General features: G+C 35.9%; 1 protein-coding gene across 1 annotated transcript in view; it reads right to left on the reverse strand.

The window, feature by feature from the left end:
* LOC114025799 (ankyrin repeat and SAM domain-containing protein 6-like) overlaps positions 1–24,144 on the reverse strand; it is a 78,111-nt gene that overhangs the window by 2,245 nt on the left and 51,722 nt on the right. The window contains exons 10-15 of the mRNA XM_027839328.1: positions 22,388–22,541; positions 19,646–19,815; positions 16,446–16,629; positions 15,389–15,456; positions 7,539–7,655; positions 7,065–7,161 (exon numbers count right to left, since the gene is read on the reverse strand). Coding sequence (XP_027695129.1) covers positions 7,065–7,161; positions 7,539–7,655; positions 15,389–15,456; positions 16,446–16,629; positions 19,646–19,815; positions 22,388–22,541 — 790 coding nt within the window. The remainder of the gene's footprint in view (positions 1–7,064; positions 7,162–7,538; positions 7,656–15,388; positions 15,457–16,445; positions 16,630–19,645; positions 19,816–22,387; positions 22,542–24,144) is intronic.

Below are 24,144 nucleotides of genomic sequence, written 5' to 3' on the forward strand. Positions count from 1 at the left end.
AGAAAGAAAGAAAGAAAGAAAGAAAGAAAGAAAGAAAGAAAGAAAGAGAAAAGAAAAGTCATTGTCCATTTGTTAAAGCTATTGGAATTTTACCCATGGAGAAGCCCGGACTCAAAGCCTATTTACCCTGATTTTGGTCAATTTTTAACAATTGTGGTAATCTAGTTTCATTGCTGATTAGAAAGAGCCATTTAGAATTGGAGAAGAGGGCAGTGCTACTAGAGCCATCATCAGGGACAATAATGTGACTGCCTGACAATAAGGAAACTATAAAAAGCAGACACAGCTCAAAAAGCTTAGCAACATAGGGCTATTTAGTGTAGCAAACAGTTGGCTATATCTGAGTAATTCCTGAGGGCATGACTATATTACCATACAGTCATGAATATTTCCTACATGAACATTCTAGAAAAGGTTAAATTGGCTCAACATACTCTGTTTAAGAAGGCAGGGGAATCAATAATACATTTCCAAAAGATTTCTGCTAAAATTATTTTTAAGTGATTTTTATTTTTCTTAAAATTTTTTAAAATATTTTTATTTAAAGTTTTGAGTTTCAAATTCTATCCCTCCCTCCTTCCCTCTCCTCCTCTCTCCCTGAGGTGGTAAGCAATCAGATATAGGTTATACATGTGCAATTGTGTAAAACATTTCCATATTAGTCATTTTGTACAAGAAGACTCAAATAAAAGGAAAAAAAAGAAAGTGAAAAATAGCATTCTTCCGTCTGTATTCAGTCAATATGAGTTCTTTCTCTGGAAGCGGATAGTATGCTTCATCATCAGTTCTTTGGGATTGTCTTAGATCATTGTATTTTAGAGAATAGTTAAGTCATTCACAGTTCTTCATCGAATAATATTGCTGTTACTGTGTACAGTGATCTCCTGATTCTGTTCACTTCACTATGCATTAGTTCATGTAAGGCTTTCCAGGTTCTTCTGAAATCATCCTGCTTGTCATTTCTCATAGCACAATAATATTCCATTACAATCATATACCACAGCTTGTTTAGCCATTCCCCAGTTGATGGGCTTCCCTTTGATTTCTACTTCTTGGCTAACACAAAAAGTGCTGCTATAAATATTTTTGCACTTGTGGGTCCTTTCCCCTATTTTGGATGTCGTTAGGATACCAACCTAACAGTGGTATTGCTGGATCAAAGGGTATGTACAGTTTTATAGCCTTTTGGGCATAGTTCCAAATTGCTCTCCACAATGGTTGGATCAATTCACAAATCAAACAATAGTGCATTAGTGTCTCAGTTTTCTCACATGTCCTACAACATCCAACATTTTCCTTTTCTGTCATATTAGCCACTCTGATAGGTGTGAGGTGGTACCTCAGAGTTGTTTTAATTTACATTTCTCTGATCAATAGTGATTTAGAACATTTTTTTATATGACTATAGATAGCTTTGATTTCTTTGTCTGAAAACTGCTTGTTCATGTCCTTTGAGCATTTATCAATTGAGGAATGACTTGTATTTTTATAAATTTGATGCAGTTCTCTATATATTTGAGAAATGAGGCTTTTATCAGAGATACTTGTTGCAAACATTTTCCCCCAGTTTTCTGTTTTTCTTATAATTTTGGTTGCATTGGTTTTGTTTGTACAAAAACTTCTTAATTTTATACAGTCAAAACTATGTATTTTACATTTTGTAGTGCTCTCTATATCTTCTTTGATCCCAAATTCTTCCCTGATACATAAATCTGACAGATAAACTATTCCATGCTCTCTTAATTTGCTTATGGTATCACTTTTTAAGTGTAAATAATGTACCTCTTTTGACCTTATCTTGGTGTATGGTGTGAGATGTTGGTCTATACCTCATTTCTGCCATACTGTTTTCCAGTTTTCCCAGTAGTTTTTGTCAAATAATGAGTTTTTCTTCCAAAAGCTTGGATCTTTGGGTTTATCATATAATAGATTACTATGGTCATTTACTATAATGTAATTTGTATCTAATCTATTTCACTGATCCATCACTCTATTTCTTAGCCAGTACCAGATTGTTTTGATAATTACTGCTTTATAATACAGTTTGAGATCTGGTATAGCTAGACCACCTTCTTTCACATTTTTTTTCATTGATTCTCTTGTTATCCTTGAGCTTTTTGTTCTTCCAGATAAATTGTGTTATTATTTTTTCTAGTTCTATAAAATATTTTTTTGATAGTTTGATTGGTATGGCACTGAATAAATAGATTAATTTAGGCAGAATTGTCATTTTTATTATATTGGCTTGGCCTTACCCACGAGCAATTAATATTTTCCCAGTTGTTTAGATCTGACTTTGTGTGAAAAGTGTTTTACAGTTGTGTTCATATAGTTCCTGGGTTTGTCTTGGCAGGTAGACTCCTAAGTATTTTATATTGTCTACAGTCATTTTAAATTTTCTAGCTTTTGCTTTTGGACTTTGTTGGTAATATATAGAAATGCTGATGATTTATGTGGGTTTATTTTATAACCTGCAACTTTGCTAAAGTTATTAATAATTTCAAGTAGTTTTCTAGTTGATTCTCTTGGTTTTTCTAAGTATAACATCATAGCATCTGCAAAGGGTGATAGTTTTATTTCCTCATTGCCTATTCTAATTCCTTTAATTTATTTTTCTTCTCTTATAGCTTACAGCTAACATTTCTAGTACATGTTAAAAAATAGAGGTGATAATGGGCATCCTTGCTTCACCTCTCATTATATTGGGAAGGCTTCTAGCTTATCTCCATTATAGATTATACTTGCTGATGGTTTTAGATAAATATTACTCATCATTTTAAGGTAACCTCCATTTATTCCTATGCTCTTTAGTGTTTTTTAATAGGAATGGGTGCTGTATTTTGTCAAAGGCTTTTTCTACATCTTTTAAGATAATCATATGTTTCTGTTGGTTTTGTTATTGATATAGTCAATTATGCTGATAGTTTCCTAATATTGAACCATCCCAGTATTCCTGGTATAAGTTCCACCTGGTCATAATGTATGATTCTTGTGATATATTGCTGTAATCTCTTTGCTAGTGTTTTATTTAAAATTTTTGCATCAATATTCATTGGAGATTTTGGTCTATAATTTTCTTTCTCTGTTTTGGCTCTTCCTGGTTTAGGTTTCACCACCATATTTGTGTCATAAAAGGAATTATGTAGAACTCCTTTTCCTATTTTTCCAAATAATTTATATAGTATTGGGATTAATTATTCTTTAAATGTTTGGTAGAATTCATTTGTGAATCCATCTGGTTCTGGGGATTTTTTCTTAGAAGGTTAATTGATGGCTTGTTCAATTTCTTTTTTCTAAGACTGGTTTAGTTAAGTATTGTATTTCTTCTGTTAATCTGGGTAATTTATATTTTTGTAGATGTTTGTCCATTTTGTGTAGTTTGTCAAATTTATTGGCATATAATTGAGCAAAATAGCTCCTAACAATTGTCTTAATTTCCTCTTCATTGGTGGGGAGTTCACCCCTTTCAGTTTTGATACTAGTAATTTGATTTTCTTCTTTTTTAAAATCAAATTAACAAATGGTTTATCTATTTTATTGGTTTTTTTTAATAAAACTAGCTTCTAGTTTTATTTCAATGGTTTTCTTACTTTTAATTTTATTAATCTCTGCTTTGATTTTCAGGATTTCCAAGCTGGTGTTTAATTGAGGATTTTTAATTTGTTCTTTTTCTAGCTTTTTTTAAGTTGTATATCCAATTCATTGATCTGCTTTTTCTCTACTTTATTGATACAAGTAATTAGAAATATAAAATTTCCTTTCTCTTTCTTGTTTATTTTTTACTTTTTTATGTTTCCCTTGAGTCTTGTATTTGGAAGTCAAATTTTTTATTAAGCTCTAGTCTTTTAATTAGGAATGCTTGAAAGTTTTCTATTTAGTTAAATATCTGTTTTTTCTCCTGAATGATTATATTCAGTTTTGCTGGGTAGGTGATTCTTGGTTGTAATTCTAACTCCTTTGCTCTCTGGTATATCATATTCCAAAACTTTCAGTTCTTTAATGTGGAAGATGCTAAATCCTGTGTAATCTTGACTTTAGCTCTGTGATATTTGAATCGTTTCTTTTTTGCTGCTTGCAATACTTTCTCTTTGATCTGTGAGCTCTAGAATTTGGCTATGATGTTCCTGAGAGTTTTCATTTTGGAATCTCAGGTGGTGAATGGTGGATTCTTTCAATTTCTATTTTACCCACTGGTTCTAATATATTAGGGCAGTTTTCCTTGATAATTTCTTGAAAGATGTTGTCCAGGCTATTTTTTTATGATCATGGCTTTTAGGTAGGACAATAATTCTTATATCATCTCTCCTGGATCTATTTTCTAAGTCAGTTGTTTTTCCAATGAAAAATTTCACATTTTCTTCTATGATTTTTGCTTTTGTTTTATTGTATCTTGATGTCTCATGGAGTCATTGGTTTCCACATGTTCAATTCTAATTTTTAAGGAATTATTTTCTTTAGTAACCTTTTGTATTTCCTTTTCTACTTGGCCAATTCTGGTGTTTTTTGGGGTTTTTTTTTTACTTTTTTTTTTTTTACTTTTTATTAATTTATTTTGATTTATCAATAATCACTTCCATATGCTTTTGATTTTAAAATTTTTCTCCCCCTTCCTCCTCACCACCCTCCCCAAGACAGGGCACAATCTGATATAGGCTATACATTTACATTCATATTAAATATGTTTTCACATTAGTGATGTAAGTAAAAATTAAAACCAGTAGGAGGAACTATCAGAAAGAGGAAACAAAACTCAACAGAAGAGAAAAAAAATAGCAATTCAACTTCCACAGTTCTTTCTTTGGATGTGGATAGCATTTTCCATCACAAGGCCTCTGGAGATGTCTTAGATCCTTGTATTGCCAGGAAGAGTTAAGTTTATCAATATTAGTCATCACACAATGTGGCTGTTATTGTGTACAACATTCTCTTGGTTCTGCTCACTTCACTCAGCATCAGACCAATTCTGTTTTTTAAGGAGCTATTTTCCTCGGTAAATTTTTATATATATTTTTTCCATGTTATTAACTCTTTTTTCATGATTCTCTTGCATTATTCTCATTTCTTTTCTCAATTTTTCTTCTACTTTTCTAATTTGCTTTTTAAAATCCTTTTTAAGTTCTTCCATGAATTCTTTTTGGGCATGAGACCAAATAACATTTTTCTTTGAGGTTTCACATGTAGCTATTTTGATACTATTGTCCTCTTCTAAGTTTATGCTTTGATCCTCCCTGTCACCATAGTCAAGATATATCTTTTTCAATTTTTGCTCATTTTTTTCTGCCTTTTTTTGTGACAGTGTTTTTATGTGAGAGTTGGGCTCTGGTCCTGCACTGTCCCAAATTTTTTGTGCTGGGGCTCTGGGTCTTATTAATGGTTTTCACTGGGATTCAGAACTTAGCTACTTGCTTTCTCTGGAGGATAGGCTTCCCTTCTGGCTTGTACTGGGGGAGGTGGGGCCTCCTTATTGGCCTCCCCTGGGGGTGGGGTTTAGCTGCTGGCCTGCCCCAGGGGTTGAACTCTGCTGCTGGACCCAGCTGCTAGGTTGTTATGGAAACAGGGTCTCTACTGGTAGGCCCCAGGAGTGGGGTCTGGCTGCTGACCAGCCCCAGAGCAGGGCTTCACTGCTGGTCAGCAGTGGGGTCAGGGCCTCACTGATGCTTGTGGTGGGGGTGGGGTCTCTGGGGTGGGGCCTTGCTGTGCTAAAGAGACTGTTCACTTGCCTAGGGGTCTGCCGGTTTGCAGGAGGGTGGAGCCTCATGGGTGGATTGCCCCAGGCTCTGAGCCCTGCTGTAGAGCCTCTGCTAAGAGGATAGCTGCTACTGCTGCTCTTGGACCTGGCTTCTGTCCCACCCCAATGAGACAGACCTTTTCAGCCAGGCTGGTAAGCTGCTTCCCTGCTCTTAGATCAAATCTGAGGTGGTTTCCTAGTTGTTTGGAGGGGAATTGAGGAGGGCTCCAGAGCGTTCATTCCTTACTCCACCATCTCGGCACCGAACTTAAAATTATTTTTAAGGGTCATAGTACATAAAAGGGCAAACTTCTGTTGTTTGGGTAATGCAAGTATCAGCAGCCTCATTTTGCAGATGCAACTGACAGTCAAGAAAAAGTAATCAATTTTCCCCATGTCACAGCTAGGAAGGATCGGAGCTGGTACTCCATATGCTATGTCAAAATTGCTATGGAAAAGCACTGTAGAAGTCAAGTGACTGCTATATGCCAGGCACTACAAAAGGACAGGCAGACTTCACAGCAAAATTTTGCCTATGTTTTATTATTACTATTAATGACAATAATGATCTCTAACATTTACATAGTGCTTTAATGTTTGCACAGTACTTTACAGATATTATCTCTTTTGATTCTCACAACAATCCTGAAAGGTAGGTGCATTATCATCCCTATTTTACAGATGAGGAAACTGAGGAGACAGAGGTTAAATGGCTTGACCAGGATCACACAGCTAATAAGTATCTAGATTTGAATCTGGATCTTTCTGGCTTTAGGTCCAACACTCTATCCATGGTGCCACCCATTCTATTCATGGAGACATTATTTGTGTTCAGGGTCTAAAACAAGACAGTTACTGGTTTTGAAAAGACTGAGTCATCTAACAACATGTGGTTGAACACCAAAGTGCAATCTCAGTTTTGAAGATCAAGATATTTCACTACCTTGAAATATTAAGCCCACCTTAAAGGGATACCAAATCCTTTTTATCACCATGCATTATTATTCTATCTTACCTTCATATCTGATAATAGCTAATAACAATAGCTAGCATTGATATAGCACTTTAAGGTTTTCAAAGAGTTTTATATACACTAACTCATTTAATCCTCATAATAACCCTGGGAGGTAGGTGCTGTTATTATCCCAGTTTCACAGATGAGAAAATTGAGGCACATATTAGTTGTGATTTGCCCAGGTTCACACAGCTAGTAAATGTCTGAGGCCAAATTCAAACTTGGGTCTTCCTGACTCAAAGTCCTACACTCTATATCCATGTTGTCAGTCAGCCACCAGCAAGTCCTGGGTAATTTAGGAGTTCACACAAGCGTACTTACACTGACAGTTCCCAGGAGATCTGGTATTGCTGGCACTGCTCTCAAAAGAAGAATGGAAGCTGTGAATGGTTTCCTGTAATATTTGCCTCTCACGTCCCTGCAAAGGAAATTAAAAACACTCAGAATATTAAACTCATACTGGAAAGTCCATAGGTATCTTAGTAGAATAGGTTAATAAAGATAAAGAGTATCTGATTTAATAAAAACACAATGAAACAGAGTCTTTTTGTATCTCTTGCTTCAATACCTAGAATCTATTACTGTTCTATTATGGATAAGGCTGACTCAAAATGGTATATATCTCAAACTGTATTCAAGTAGAGACTGGATGATCATCTGACATATATGTTGGAAAGAATTCCTGCAATGAATAGGAAGTTGAATTAAATGGTGTCTAGGATCTCACCAACTGGTAAGATTCCCTGATTGTATTAAATATTTCAATTTTTGGAGGGAAAAAAATTAGGACAATACCTTGCCTGCATTCAGTTCAGAAATAGCTGCCAAAATTTGCTGCCTGGAACCATCTGTCTTAATACCCAACTCTTTCAAGTCACCATCAGTAAGTGTGAGGAATGCTTCCATATCCACCTACAGAAAGATAAAGTGAGAGATATGCAGTTGAGTCTGTTGTGATAGAATTACAGTTATATACATGTCTCATACTCCTGTTCAACTGTAAGCTCCTAAGGGGTGGGAGTTTTGTCATTTTTCAACAATTCTATTTCTAGTACCTAGCATAATGGGCATTTCATTGTTTCTTAAACTAGATTGATTTGATTTATGCCTCAGACTTCATATATATCAAGTGTTCAATGAATATTGCTTGAATACAATACTATATTATACAATCTAACATTTATTAAGTTCCTAGAATGAGCCAATTCTAGGCCCTCAGTATAGTGAGAAAGAAGAAAAAAAGTCTCTAATCACAAATATCTACTGAATTGGATTTTCAATCCAATAAGATGATTAAGAAAATCTGTCAAGTCAATTATCTTAGTGGTTAGAATCGGGAAAATGAAACTCCCATTGCTACAATATTTTTAGACTTAAGACAGTTAATTAAAATTCTTTTAATTACATTACAAATGTGACAATTTAATTGTTTCCATGTCTCATGACATTATATGTAAATTCTATTACTTGGCAGCACTTACCATAATTTCCCCAAAGAAGACAAGAGAGATGAAGACTGTAGAAAGATAGAAGATGAACTTAAACAACAGAAGCAATAAAAGAAAGAAGGGCTATGTGGATCAGGGAGGTGTGTTTTTTCTCTAGTTATCACAATACAACATCACTTTGGTACTTTGGGAAATCTGTGATTTTCTTTGCATGAGTATCCTTTCTAGAGACAAAGATCACAGCCTCTCTGCACTGTCTCATCCCCTGTGACTCTCAGCCACATTATTCCTTGTATCCTCTATGGAGCATCTACCCAATGGTTACTGTAAATAAGGCTATATGAGCATATTAGAATCTTTCATTTCAATAATTAAATAAATGAGAGGTCACATCCATGCCTACTGGACATGGCAGGCAAAATCAGTGGCTGCTTAATGCCAGCAGGAATGATAAAATGCCATTTCCCTGAAAGATGACTAAAAGTTGGATTAGAAAGCTCCCTCTATCCATCCCTCACCACAGGCTTGGTGAGGCAATTAGAGCAGCAAAAATTGGAATTAAAGTGAAAAGACTTTTCTATTTGAGGTGGTTCCTAATATTTGAGCTTTTAAAAATATCCTCTTGTATTGATATTTACTTTATTTGATTCTTTTCTTGGTTGTTTCACTATGAAAAACATGTATAAGTCAAATGTAACCCTCTGGGCAACTCTTAACTAATACTAAACAGCTACTTAAAGAAAGCTGATTTAAAGTTAAATGGATAATCCCTGGAAGTTAACCATATTCCATGGTTATCTTGACCACAAAGTGGGGAATAATAAAGCACTAAAAAAAAAAATACAGTGCCCAAACATATGCCCTGTTCACCCTATGCTGATAACTCCTTCCTACTTATCTATACAGTGTTTACATGCTATCATGCTCTTTCATACGTATGTATGCATACACACACACACACACACACACACACACACACACATCTTTGGATTTGTTCTCTAAACTTGTTTCTATAGGTATAGCATTATCTATGGGCAGCTAGGTTTGAAGTGGATAGAGTGCCAGGCTTGGAGTCAGGAAGATTCATCTTTCTGAGTTCAAATCTGGCCTCAGATACTTATTAGCTGTGTGACCCTGGGCAAGTCATTTAACCCTGTTTGCCTCAGTTTCCTCATCTGTAAAATAAACTGGAGAAGGAAATGGCAAACCATTCCAGTATCTCTGCCAAGAAAACCTCAAATGGGGTCATAAAGATTTAGACATGACTGAAAACAGCTGAACAACAACAACAAGTAATATAAAAACACTTTTACATTTGTCTCATTAAATTGGTTTAATTTAATATTCTCTTGATCAGAAAGTTTCACTGAGTAATATTCATATTACTACAATCTACACTAGGTTATGGTTATAGAATCTACATTTCAGGTCATACATTCTATATACTTTCTTCATGAAAGTGTACAAGCTAATAAAAAAAATTGTTTTAAATGCCATAAAACCAATGTAGCTTCAGCTCTATCTTCCATGTTTTCTATATCAGTAATTAAATAATAACTGATAAAATTCAAGTTCATGAAGCATTTGTGACTCATTAGAAGAACACAGATTTAGGATGAGGGAGTTGGTCATTTAGTCCAAGCCACTCATTTTACAGTTGAGGAAACTGAGGTCTTAGGAGGTAAAGGACTCGGCCCTTTGGTCACACAGGTATAAATTGCAAAACTGGGATTTGAACCTAGATCCTCTGGTTCTTAATCCTGCATTCTTTCCATTGTGCCACATTTCCGTTCCAAAAAATCTGAACTTATGTTTGTTATAATTTCAATGTAACACAGATTTTTACTGTATCCTGCTAATTCTTTGAAAATCAGGAGTCTAAGTTCAATCCTCCTTATTGGTGGCCTCTTGCTGACTCTCTGCTCCAGACCTGCAGTACTCTCATTCCTCTCTGACTTTGCTGACCTACCTGGACTTCACTTCTGTCTGCCTAGATCTCCTCTATCTGCCAGTCTATTTGCCTGGGTTCCCAGTGTTGGTTCTGGTGTGGCATAAAGAGAAGAATAATAGGAGGCATTCTTTACTAGAGAGCAAAGGTGAGAGTGATAATAAAGAAAGAGACCCATTATTACCTTGAAATTCTGAAAATGACGCAAAAAGTTCCTCAAGCATTTTAATATACAACATGCAACAGGCCCTGTTGTTACTTAAAAACTCCTTCCTCACCAATGGTTTTCAAATTAGTTTATCTGGAGATACTTTCACGAGAACATATGTCCAATTTCATGAGAGTCAGAGGAAAATGAGATCCACTTTATACAAACAAGCTAATGAATATTTCTAGACTCTGAGCATTTTCACTGGCTGTCCTACATGCCTGGAACCCTCTCACTCCTTGTCTTTACCTGGTTTTCCTGGCTTCCTTCCAGTCTCAGCTAAAGTCCCCTTTGCGACAAGAAGCCTTTCTAGTCCTCCTTAATCACTGTGCTTTCTCTCTGAGATTATCTCCAATGTTTCCAGTCTACATCTTTTTTGTACATAGTTTGCATGTTCTTTCCTCATTAGCCTGTAAGTATATTGAGAGTAGGAGCTGTTTTTTGTTTGTTTGTTTTGCCTTTCTTCATCTCCCTAGCACTTAGCATGGTGCCTGGCACACAGTAAGCACTTATGAAATGCCTGTTGACTTGCCTTCAGAGCCAACTTTGCTGGCACATAATACATTTCAGTAAATGAAGTAAACCTTATATCCTTGATTTCTGATACTCCATATAATGTCCTCAAAGAAGCTCAATATACTCGCATTCCTCAACAAGAGATCCAGATGCAGACCTTATAGAAGGTCAGACCAAATGACCTCTACTTTCCCTCTATGTCAAAGATTCTATAATTTTATAAATATTACACCTTTAGTTTTGCCACTTACATTTCTTTTGGGCCTTAACCTTTGTGTTAACTATCAGCCCTGAAAGAGCCAAATACCTGACTTTATTTTTTCTTTGAACTACAGTATTTAGGGATATGTTCCTCATGGCAGGAAAAAAAAGGTAATACTAATTGTTATTTCTTTCCTTCTTGACCTTCAATAAATTGACAAGGCACTGTGCTTGGTGCTGAGGAGGATATTCTTAGTATCCTAAAGGATGAGGGAGAATCCTGGCTCTCAAAGGGCTTATGTTCTTTTATTAATTAATTAATTAATTGATTGATTGATTGATTGATTGATTGATTAATTAATTTTTAGTTCTCAACATTCACTTCCATAAGCTTTTGAGTTTTAAATTTTCTCCCCCTCCCCTCTCTCCTTCCTCCCCAAGAAGGCATGCAGTCTGATATAGGCTCTACATATACATTCCTGTTAAACATAATTTCACATTAGTCATGTTGTAAAAAAAGAATTAGAACCAATAGGAGGAACCATAAGAAAGAAGAAACCAAACAGAAGAGAGTAAAAAAAAAAAAATGAGCAAATAGTATGCTTCGATCTGCATTCAGACCCCATGGTTCTTTCTCTGGGTGTGGATAGCATTTTTCATCATGAGACTTTTGGATCCTGGCACTGCTGAGAAGAGTTAAGTTTATCAAAGTTGGTCATTGTACAATGTGGCTGTTACTATGTACAATGTTCTCCTGGTTCTGCTCATTTCACTCAGCATCAGTCTATACAAGTCTTTCCAGGTTTTTCTGAAGTCTACCTGCTCATCATTTCTTATAGCACAATAGTATTCCATTGCATTCATATACCACAACTTGTTCAGCCATTCTCTAATTGATAGGCAAGGGCTTTTATTCTAATTGAGAAGATCAGACCTGGCTGCCTCCCTAGCTACACTGTCCATGTGAAAAGAAAACAAACACCACCAGGATGTGAAGGTTAAGTAACACAGAGCTGGGAGGAGAGAAAGGGATGATGATGATGATGATGATGATGATGATGATGAGTAGTGATATAAAAGCATTCCCAGGCAGCAATGAAAATATAAGGTGCTTGGAAAAATATTGGGTAAGAGGAAGGAGCATTTTGCCTCATAATACTAAAGAGAAAGAGGACTACGGGATTTTTTTGAGCATTTTTTTTTTTAAAGAAAGACCTAACACAGTTTTTTTAAAAAAAAAAATTTACCCTGGTCCTGTGGTGGGAAAAAAATGTTTCTAGTACCCTTATCTGGCAGGATTTGTTACCTTTTAGTCAATGAAATAAAGAATACAATGTTTAAAAATGTTTAAAATTCTTGCATTTTGGAGACTATTTAAAGTCTCCCAACTATCCTCCCTACCTGTCTCTCTTCCTTCTCTAATACATCTGGCCTACCATTGCCAAACTAGTCTTCTTCAAATACTATTTTTATCCCTGGATTATAGTCCAGTTCTGCCACTAAATAGCTGTGTGACATTGGGTAAATCATTTCCCCTCTCCAGACTCCAGGCTTCTGTCCTATAAAACTAAAGAGTTTGACTAGATTATTTCTCAGGTTCCCTTTACCTCTAAAATTCTGAATTGGTGATCATGGCTTATTCAAAACCCATGAGGAAGAAGATCAAGTTGGTCCAGAGTGGAAAGTCCTCCACATTTTGGTTCCTAGCCTACCTCTCTAACCTTATCTCCTTTTTCTCCACATGAACCCTCTGACAGAGCCAAGTTGGAACATTCACTCTTCCCCCTAGACTATGCAGGGCATTCCTTCCTCAGTAACTTTGCTTATGGCAATCCTACCTCCCAGAATGCTCTCAACTACTCTTATCTAGTTACCTGAATCCTTTATATTTTTTGAGACTGAGCTTAAGTCCCACCACCCTGACCACTCAATCCTATAGTAATCTCTCTTTCCTTTCAATTTATAGCACTTAATGTCTGTACCATTCATTTCATCCTTGTCATGAACTGACTTGTATCTCCTTAACACCCACCTACCACAGTGCCTGGCATATATTAGGAGTATAGCAAATGTGTGGTTATTTAATTGTTTGATACGAAGAATGCAGAACAATGAAGAAAACCCAGAGACAAGATGGCAGTAAGGCAGCATAAGAAAATATTTGAATATTATATGAAAATTGGAGAGGGAGGGAAAATAATAAGTTAAAAAATTTTTACACGGAAGTGTATTCTTGAAGAAAAGACATATACTAAATTATCTTTCAAAAAATGAGGGGAAAAGCTTTTTATATAGTGATAGAGAATGTCAATTAAACTACAGTAGACATGATTAGATGAAAATTCATTCCATGTAAATCTTTTTTGCTGTTAAATTTCCTAAATTTTGGAATTCTCTAAGATAATTTATACTAAAATTGTAATAACACATTCAGAGGAATTAGACCTTTATAAGAACAAACATTTTGGACCCTCATAAACAAGGGGGGGGGGAAGTGTAAATATATATATATAATTTTCAAATAAGTCACTTATTTCCTTTGTTCTGAAATCACTTATCCTGGGAATGAATTTTCATTTAACTATTTATAATTGCCTACATTATACAGTACATTATGCTAGGGACAGAGGAAGCTGTAAAGATAACAAAGACACAGCCCCTACCCTCATGGTGTTTATAATCTATAATATCCCAGTGTTCACAGGCAGTACTACTCTCCAGAGATGAAGATTGTGAACCCAGTGGGAGAATTCATATTTATAACTCTTTTATATGTAATATTAGACACATCTCATCTTTACTCACTTTCCCTCTTAGGTGTGATCTGTGTCTGAGCTCCAGAGCAACACAAGCACACAATCGCAGGACTACATCGATACCCAGAGGAAACAAAAATGTACACCATTCAGACTTCCAGCTGCCTTTTCCAGCAATAGTAATGCAGAAATAGCCAGGAACTTGAGGCCACTGCATTGTGATGCTGCGCTGTTCTTCTAGGCCTCCCCTGGTGTCTATTGCTATTCCATTTCCTCCATACAACTCTCTCAGCAAGCCACCATTGATTAGCAAGTCTGGGGAATATGCTGTTGTTATTTTTCTATACTTTCCCTGCTAAAGTTCTCTGTGGTTAAAAGCTGCTAGGGCCATGTTTGACACCCAGCCAGGCCTGTGCTCCTACTGCTCAACATAGGAAACACTTGCTACTCTGTGTTAACTCAATCAGGTAGGAGATACAACATTACATGAATACATTGTAACTATCCAATGGCTATAATCCAGAATAGGATGTGGCAACAGCATAAGAGACTTGTAAAATACCATGTTAGGAATGAAAAACTTCTATACACTCATGTTAATATTCATTGGACTCACAGAGACACCACAGTGTTGAGTTAAAAGTTCATTTCATGCCATAAGTTTCTCATTTTCTCCTGTAAATCTTCAATGTTAAGGTTATACGAAGAGTTCAAGGCCAAAACTTTTAGTTGAAGTATTTACTTTTAACTGATTAGGAGAAAAAAAAAGGACATAGCAGTACCCCCATAGTAATTTCTATAGAAATGAAGCTATAGAGGATGAAAGTGGGACACAAGAAATATGACCAATAGTCAAAGAATAGTGCTTATCTATCTATCTATCTATATCTGTCTATCTTACCTATCTATTCATCCTTCATTTTAATTTTCTTTGAGGTAACTGTGAGTTTAGAGCATCACAGAAGTTATAATGGAGAAAACTATCCCAATCTTCCCATCCTTTGGCAGATAGGGAGAAAGCCAGTTTTAGGGCTCAAAAATAAATGCAAGACTAACAAATTAGAAATCCTGACTTTGCCATTTATTTCCTGTGAAACCTCACATACGTCATTTAATGGTAATGTGCCTATGTAGTTCTTAATTAAAAACAGGATGTTTTCCAATTACCTCAGTGTTGTTGTAAAAAAAAAAAAAAGAAAAGAAAAGAAAACACCACAAAGATGATAATATAGAGAACATCTTAAGTATTCAAACATGGCAATTCAAATTCCACTATTATGAGTATCTTATGTAATCCATGTCTTATATAACCCCTGAGCAAGGGGCCCACTCGTTCCAAGAAATAGCTGTCATAACAGAATTCAAATATAACATCAGAAAAAAAATTCCCTTGACTTTCTCTCTAATTGAATGACTTGATTAGTTATGATAAATATTAATTATCTCCATATAATGCTGGTTATTCTTCTTTTCTCAACCTTTTTACTGACAGTATCATATTAAAATGTACTGATAGATAATGTTCTTAGATCCATAGTAAAGACATATAAAATAGATAAAGCCCTTACCTCTTGCTCCTCAAAAATTGGCTGATATTTCTCAAGTGATAATTTTTTAAGGATTCCAGTCAGCTCATCTTAAAAAGAGAAAGATTCAAAACAATACCAATTTAGAATTTTGTAAAAGATAACACATTGTACACAAATCTAGAAGCACCAGGATCAACCTTAATTCTGACCTGTTATTTTTAAAATATCAACTCTAAAAGCATAAAGTTCTAAGAGTTTTCAATACTAGGATAACTTGTTTTTCTTCTAAGAGTAGGTTTTAATTATTATGCCTGGCCCATTGATTACTCTGAGCTAAAGAAAACATTGAAGACATTTTGGCCTCAGCATGAACTGTACTCAGAGACATTACTGAAAGAATTCATATGAAAAGGCTATACCTTACAGTCAAAGTGCAGTATAGCTGGCCATGCTTGAGAAAATGCTTAAAGATGGCTTTTAGAAGGAGGCCGGGCAATGAGAGGGAAGAATTGGTAAACACATTGTGGGAATACTTGACTGTCCTCGATATTGCTAAACATTTTAAAAGTGCAAGAGGAAAAAAAGATGAAAAGATTAGCCTCTAAAGCAGGAGTTCTTAACCTTTATTGTGTCATGGACCCCTCTGGTAGTCTGGTGAAGCCTATGGACCTCTTCTCAGAACAATATTTTATAATGTATACAATACAATACATAGGATTACAAGGGAAACCAATTACATTGAAACATAGTTATTGACATAATAAAAATAAGCTCAAGGATCCCAGGTTAAGAACCCTTGCTCTAAAGGCAGGGTGAAAGAAACAGAAAGTGGAAGGAAATGGACATTGTCCTGAGCATTATAATTCAGGTATGCTTATCAGCTACTGTTAAAAATTATTATCATTGGGGTGAATCACAGGACAAAGTGAACATTCCTTGTAGATGTGATAGAGCTCCCACTGATCCTGGACCCTGAACTCATGGAACATAATGTTTTAAAAAATTCCTAATTTCTTTAAAATGATCACACTTAGGTACCTCATACCTACATATATTCTCCCTCCCATGTGCTTTGATGTATGCAGCAATCACTTACCATCATCAGTAATAGTTCCACTGCTAGAGCCACCACTCCCCTTAGACTGCCTATGAGATGAGGAAGAAGAAACAGAAGATTCTGCATTGTGCCCTTTTGGGGATGGGGACGGGGTAAGTGTTGGTGAGGTGCTCTTGGAGGTAGTTGAGGTTCCAGACAGAGGTCTTTTGCTTGTCTCCAATTTCTGATGCAAAAATAAAAGTAAAAATACAATTGGACAACAAAAAAAGGGGAAAAAAGGAATTAGAAATTACTGAAATATTTAGGGACATATCCACCACATACTGAACCTGACAATGCATTTTCTAACCAAGGCTACGAAAAGTATTATTAATCAAATGCAAAATTAAGAGTCGTTAACTGTTTAATAAAACTATAAGTTAAAAGAAGATCCATTGGGACAAGGAGGCAATGTGGTGTAGTGGAAAGAGCCCTGGACTTTAAGAACACTTGGGTTCTACTCTGGCTTTGCTTCTATTTAGCCATGTGATCTTGGGCAAGTCATTTGATATCTCTATAGTTTAACTTTCTTCCTTTGTGTTAAATGGGGAGTAGAAAAATGATTTACTGAGGTTTATTTGAATTACAAAACTCCTCTAAACTTACCTTCTACATATTTTCTATGTACCTTATATGTTCCTATTTACATAGATTTTGCCATCCCCATCATTAGAATGTAAGTTCCTTGAGGGCAGGAACTATTTTTGTATTTTTTTCTCTGAATTCCCAGCACTTTGAACACCACCTGGCACACAGTAAGCACTTAATAACTGCTTGTTGCTTGACTGGTCCAATACCACTTCCTGTTTTCTAATATTTGGCCCATGCTAGTTTTTAACCATTTCAAAAATAAGACTTTTACATGCCTTACTATTTAAGTTGATTGTATAGAAAACACAAAAGTTTTCCAAATTTTAAGCTAGTGACTTTAAGAACCTCATTTTTCTCTCATTTCCTCTTCCCTTGCTGCTGAGATACTATATCTTTTACCCCTTGGAACTCACATAGTCCTTGTGTTTCTTGTATGCATTTATCCTGTTCTGTTTTTTTTTATGATTTTTTTAAAAAACATTGGTCATTTACTCCCTATTAAACTGTACACTTCATGAGAGGATGAGACTGTCTTATTTATTGTTATCACCCAGCACCTAGGACCACGATCAGTGTACTTAAAATGAGCGCTCACAAGTTTTTGAATTGAAATTGAATTAAATTTAAAATGAAATTATTCATTCACTTTATGCTTTAAGGAAAAAAAAGTGTCTAGAAACTACTATGTAACAGTTTAAAAACTGTATTATTTTGTGTGTTCACCATTACTGTAAGATCTCTTGCCCTCCAGATGGCTTGCAAGAGCCAATTGATAAATTTTCAGTGTGAGTGTTTATTTACACTCCAGAAATTGGTAAATGTTACAAATCAGAGCTTGATTTACTGGGGCTTTTTATTGGTTAGATTTAAGAAAGTAATGGAGAAAATGTTAATGACGCAGAGAGCTGGCTGTTAAACATTTACCAGCACACCCCTGCTCAACTGCCACCACTGATTGTTCTATTCAGGTTGCTTAGGATTGCTGGAGTAAGTCACAAAATTAAAAACGATGAAATTTATGCTATGTTACTTCAACTTGACACTAACAGCTACTTGGCCATCTCTCTAGAGTACTACTTCCCTTCCTTATTCTCCACGGTGACAGTTCCAAACTTTTGTACTCCAGATCCCAAACTTCCCACTCTGCGGGGGGTGGGGTGGGGCAGCCATCTCCCACCCCAAACTGGCTTAGATGACTTAGTTTCCTACCGCACTGAAACTGTTGAGGCCATCTGACTAGAGCTCCTTCAATTACCCTTCTTCGCTTTTCAAAAGTTTCTCAGCATCACTTCTTCCTCCTTATCTCAGAGGATGAGGTAGTCTTACTCCTCAGCTCTGTGCATGGGTCCTATCTTATCCAAGGCATATATTGCAGATAGTACTAGATCCATCTTATAGATGAGGAAATTGATGCTTAGAGAAGTTAAGGGTCTTGCCCAGGGTCAAACAGTTGCTAAGGATCAGAGGTATAATTGGAACCCAGGTCTTCTTGGCTCCAAGTCTCTTACTGTATCCACTATACCAAACTTCTGAAATTGTTCTCTTAGAATTGGATCTACATGAGGAGTTGTACCCTGTGGGGGTTTCTTTCTCTTTCTACCTATAGAAGCATAGAAAAAATCCATTTGCATAAAATTTATACAAATTTATGACTTGAAGAACACTTTTGTAGCTTGCTCAGTGTCCCACAGTAAATGGCAGAGCTAGGTTGAGAACTCAGCTCTCCTGCCTCTTATTCCAGGGGTCTTTCCACTACATTTCCTTCTCAATAGATAAGAGGAATCATCTCTATGTGAAATATTTCCATTTAAAATTCTAGGTAAGGGCCCATGTATTGCTATTTCATCTCCCTTAAAAGTTTTTAAAAATAAGAATCTTCAACCAGAGATGTTGGTGGTTTAAAGGAAGTTTAGCACCCCCTCCCCCTTTTTTATTAAGTCCAACAAGGTTCCAGTACTGTTTTTGATCAGGGATATTAGTTATTATATGTTAAGGAAATAGTTCCTTTTAATAATTTTCTCAAATTTGTGTTTGGGTGAATTTAGGTTTCCTTAAAGTGGGGTACACCTGTGAAAAGATTATCCTATATAAATAACAATTATGTAATATCTAATAATATCTAAATATGCAACAGCCTCCATTATGATCCTGGAGTTTTATACTATTACATCTCCCAGCAGAAATAACAAGGCAAAGAGAGAAAAAAAAGAGCTTCTAGGGCTGAAGTGATACGAGCAAGTTACTATAATTCAAAGGTTTGTCAGCTTCCTAATCAATCAAGAGGGTCCTATAGCAGTGACAGCATCTACATAAAAAGCAGAGGGGTGAACAGCATGCACTCATTTACGTTTCATTCCAACTTGAGCATGCATGTGCTGGGCCTGACTCTATATGGAGCCAGGGGGAGTAAATGGACCTTTCGCTGAGTACAGATGTGATTTTATAAAATTAACTTGTCCAAGGTATTAACTAACTAACGGTGTTCACTGAGAATTCAAAGGAATGCCTTGTTTGCATTAAGTATTTTACTCCCCCTGATTCAACATAAATTCAGGTCCTGGGTTAGTACTGGTGATGTTACAAGGGGAAGGTGTAAGGTAAACAAACACCTTTCCACTATGAATGTTGCCTGAAACTGGAGAACCCTGGACATCAGGCAGGGTGGACCCAGGAGCTGTACAGACTGGACTATGCTGCTGGCTGGATTTCTGTTCAGATAATCCTGCGGCTTTTTTCCTTTGTGCTGCAATTTGGGACAAAACACTATCTATGCTGCCACCTAAGGAATTATAAAGAAATATATGAAATGGGTACATGTCAGTGGCAATAGCATGTCACTTAATCTCCTCGTCCTAATTCTTATTTTACATGATTTTTATGGTACAAGGGAAGCATTAAAAATGGTACAAGGAAGGGGACCAACCCTATCGAAATTTGCTCTCCCCAGCTATGAATTGGTACAATCTTCTGGAAAGCAATTTGTAATTATACAGTTAAGTGGCTAAAATGTCCATATCCTTTGATCCAGAGATTCCATTACAAGGCTCATACCACAAGGAGGTCATTGACAAGAAGAAAGGCTCCATATATGCCAAAATATTGATAGCAGCACTTTTTTGTGATAACTAAGAATTAGAAACACAGTTCAATTGCCCTTCAGCAGTCATGCCCTTCCATTGGGACATGGTTAAATCAACTGTGGCAGATCATGGAATATTATTGTGTTGTGCTGTAAGAAACAATGAACATGATGAATATACAGAAACATGGGAAGACTTATATGAACTGATGCAAAAGGAAGTAGGTAGAGCCAGGAAAACACAATGACTATAACTATGCAGATGAAAAAACCACCACAAAACAATTAAAACTGAATATTGCAAAATTTATAAAGAAGTAGCTTGACCTCAAAGAAGAGATATGAGAAAATGCTTCAACCCACTCCTTTGCAGAAGTAGGAGGTGCATAGGGTGGAATATTGCATATGATGTCAAATATTCTTTGATATATTGATTGGTTTAAGGTTTTTTTTCCTCTTCACCTTTTTCTTTAAAAAAAAATCCTTTATTATAAGGGATGGCTATTTGGGGAATCCCAAGGGGAAGAAATGGCATACAAAGTGAAAGCTAGATGATGTAAAACTAAAAGATATAAATAAAAATCTAAGAAAAAAGAGAAGAAATGTGTTCCTCTCCTTAAATGACACTCCCCACCCACCCCCCTTAAAAAAATAAAACCGGGACTGTTATTTCTATAACAGCAGAGTTCAGTATGGATCACAGGCAGAATGATATTTGGAGTCATTGGAAAAAAAACTCTCTTCTCCTCAACCAAAAAATAGCAGCAACTTACTACTTGTCTTTATCGGACACTGCCATTCAAATATGAAGGGATTTTTATCGAATAAATGATAATCATTTCAAAGGATTTCATCACACATAGCATTTTTGTACCAATTCTGCCCTAAAACTTTTATAGAATTCCATGACAGGATGAAGCTAATGCTGAAGGAGCAAATATGAGTCTTGATAAAAGCAAACCACTAATCAAGGTAGATAACAGATAGAAGAAAGACCCAGATAATAAAATTACTTACAATCTATTAGCTTTCAAAGCGGTCTCATTTCTTGAGACAGCAGCAAAGACTAGAAAAAGGAGGCTCCAAGCCTCCTTTTTAAAAATTTTTGCTTTAAAGGGGGATTTTAAGAAAAATTCTTCCAAGTAAAGCCCAAATGGTTTACCTTCAATATTAAAAAAAAAAGAGAGGAAGCATGGTGTATATAAGATAGAGGATCAGTCTTAGAGTGATGAAATCTTGGATTTAAGTCCTGCCTTTGATACATACTGGCTGTACAATTATAGACAAATTATTTAACATTGTGGATGTTAAACCCAAACGTAATCTACCACATACAATATGATTCTAGGTTATTTCAAAGTCTTTAGGAAACACAGAGGAAACAATCAAGGCAAGAGTTATGATGTGATTGGCATGTGAAGTCCATAGTACTTCTTATGTTTACAGCTAAAAGGGCTCATCCAACTACTAAGATGTGTCTTGTTTCCTTTGGAGAGAAAATGGCAAACTGGAATGGGTCCAGAGAAGGGGCAATGAGGATGGTAAAGGGACTCCAAACGACAAAACATGTCATATGAAAATTAATTGAAGAATCCTTGGATATTTAGCTTAGAGAAGAGAATACTGGTGGTGATGATAGGGGAAGAGGGGCAAGACATAGATGCTGTTTACAACTCTCTAAAGGACTATCACATAGATGAGGGATAAAACTCTTTGACTTCAGAAGGGAGAGTTAGGAACAATGGGTGGAAGTTATAAGCAGGCAAATATTGCCTTAATATATAAAAAAAAACAACTTATGACATTTAGATGGAATACATTTCCTTACATAGTAGTGAATTCTCTAGTACTGGAAACGTTTAAGCAAGAGCTGGATAACCACTTGTAAGGGATATTCTAGAATGGAGAGGTGATTCCTGTATCAGATAATAGAATACCACAGGTGGCCTCAAGGCCACAGGTTCCCCACCCTGGAGTAGACTATCCTCCATCTCTTAAGATTCTGTTTTTCTCGTTGTACACATTTTCAGACTCTGTTGATGTGTTGGTCAGTGTTGTTGAACTGCTGTTTTGCCACTTATTTTTTTTTAATTCTGTGTGAAAAGAGGATGGTTCTTTGAATATGGAAGAAAGGCAGGATACATTTGAAAATGAATATGATATAAAAACAAACATGACAAAAAAGAAATCTAAAGATTCTATTTCCATAAAGTTTGAGTTACCATCTTGGTGTTTTTCATTTCTTATATAAATTTGAAAAAAAAATACATACCTGATCTGTTATGTAGTTCTCCACCATGTCTGTTAATTCCACCTATGCCACTGGACCCACCAGAAGAATGGGGTGATTGGTTGAAATTTCCTGAATTTGTAGGAGAAGTAGGGCTTCTTGTAACAGATGGAAATTTAACAGGCCTGACAGATGTCTGAAAGAGTAATATGTGTATTTTAGTATATTTATACTTAGCATATTCTTCCCACCCCCAATCCCACTTATACAAAGAGAAATATAAAACTGTCAGACAAGGAAGGAAACAGCATTTATTAATTTATTATTAATTGTTTATGTATTATTTATTATTATATTATATTATTGTAATTAATTATTTATTTTTAAGCATTAATCATCCACTATATGCCAGGCACTCTATTAAGCACTTTACAAATATTATCTCATTTGATTTCCACAACAACCTTGGGAGGAAGAGGCAAACAGAGGTTAAGTGACTTGCTCAGGGTCCCACAGGTAGTAAGTGTCTGAGGCTGGAATTGAATTTAGGCCTTCCTAATTCCAGGCCCAGCATTCTGTGCACTATGGAACCAACTAGTAGCCACTCTAATAGGAAAAAGGAAATCTTGTAATTGATGACAAGGAGGATAAATCCTTACAAAGAACATACTTTTTAATTTATAAAATTCCATTAAAGTCATTTTGTAACAGCATGAAAATGAAGAGCAGTTAAAGTTTAAGTAGCAAGTTACACAAATATTCTCCAAGAGCTGATTTGGAAATGATGCCCATGTCAGGGACCCTCTCCCCATTTCCCATTTCCTTAATTTGACAATCTAATAGGGATGTGAGCTTTCACCTTATCTTGCTGGAAGCCAGGCCTCCATGTCATTTCTTGACCACCCTTTTTACAACATGATGCTTATAGTCTGGTCATCCTTCTCATATTCCTCTCCTACCAGTTTCCCTTTATGTGCTGTCTTCCATCATAAGAATGTAAATTCCTAGAGGGCAGGGACTATCTTGCTTGTGTGTATTTGTATCCTAAGTGCTTAACACACAGTAAATAGTTAATAAATATTTCTTTTTTTCTGTTTCTTCTTTCTTTTTATTTTTTTTAAAAGAATGAAATTCCACAAGATTTTGAGTTCTAAATTTTCACCCCATCTTGCCCCTCCCCCACCCCAAGATCCATTATAGATATGGATATATAATCATCAGAACTGGAAGTCACACCACTTTTCTAACTAGGACCATCATAAACTTATGTTAACTAATCTCAGCTAAGGGAGCCCTCACAGCCACAAGGCACTCCTTTTATTCTTCCCTAATTAGCTCTCTAGTGTATTCCCCAAACTGTTCCAAATCTTCTCTTTTCTCCTCCAGCCTCTCCTCACCCTCATATTTTACTGAGAAAACTGAAGCAGTTTATCATGAGCTCCCTCTTTATCTCCATTCTACACTTCAAACTCTTTGATATCCCCCATTCCTCCCTTTATTCCAGTCTCTGATGAAGAGGTAGCCCTTCTGTTTACTAAAGCCAAGACTTCTATGTACTCTTGGTCCTATCCCCTCAATCTTCTCCTGCAATATGCCTCCATAATTATCTCATATTATCTCAAATTTTCAAACTCCCCCCATAGCCTGGTTCAGTCCATACAAATATACCCAAGTCTCCCTCATCCTTAAAAAAAAGCAAAAAAAAACCTTTATTTGGCCCTAGCAACTCTTCAAGCTATTGTTCATTCTCATTCTCTCTCTCTCTCTCTCTCTCTCTCTCTCTCTCTCTCTCTCTCTCT

Source organism: Vombatus ursinus, unplaced genomic scaffold (genome assembly GCF_900497805.2).
Source record: "Vombatus ursinus unplaced genomic scaffold, bare-nosed wombat genome assembly UNPS02014832.1, whole genome shotgun sequence".
Classification (NCBI taxonomy): Eukaryota; Metazoa; Chordata; class Mammalia; order Diprotodontia; family Vombatidae; genus Vombatus; species Vombatus ursinus.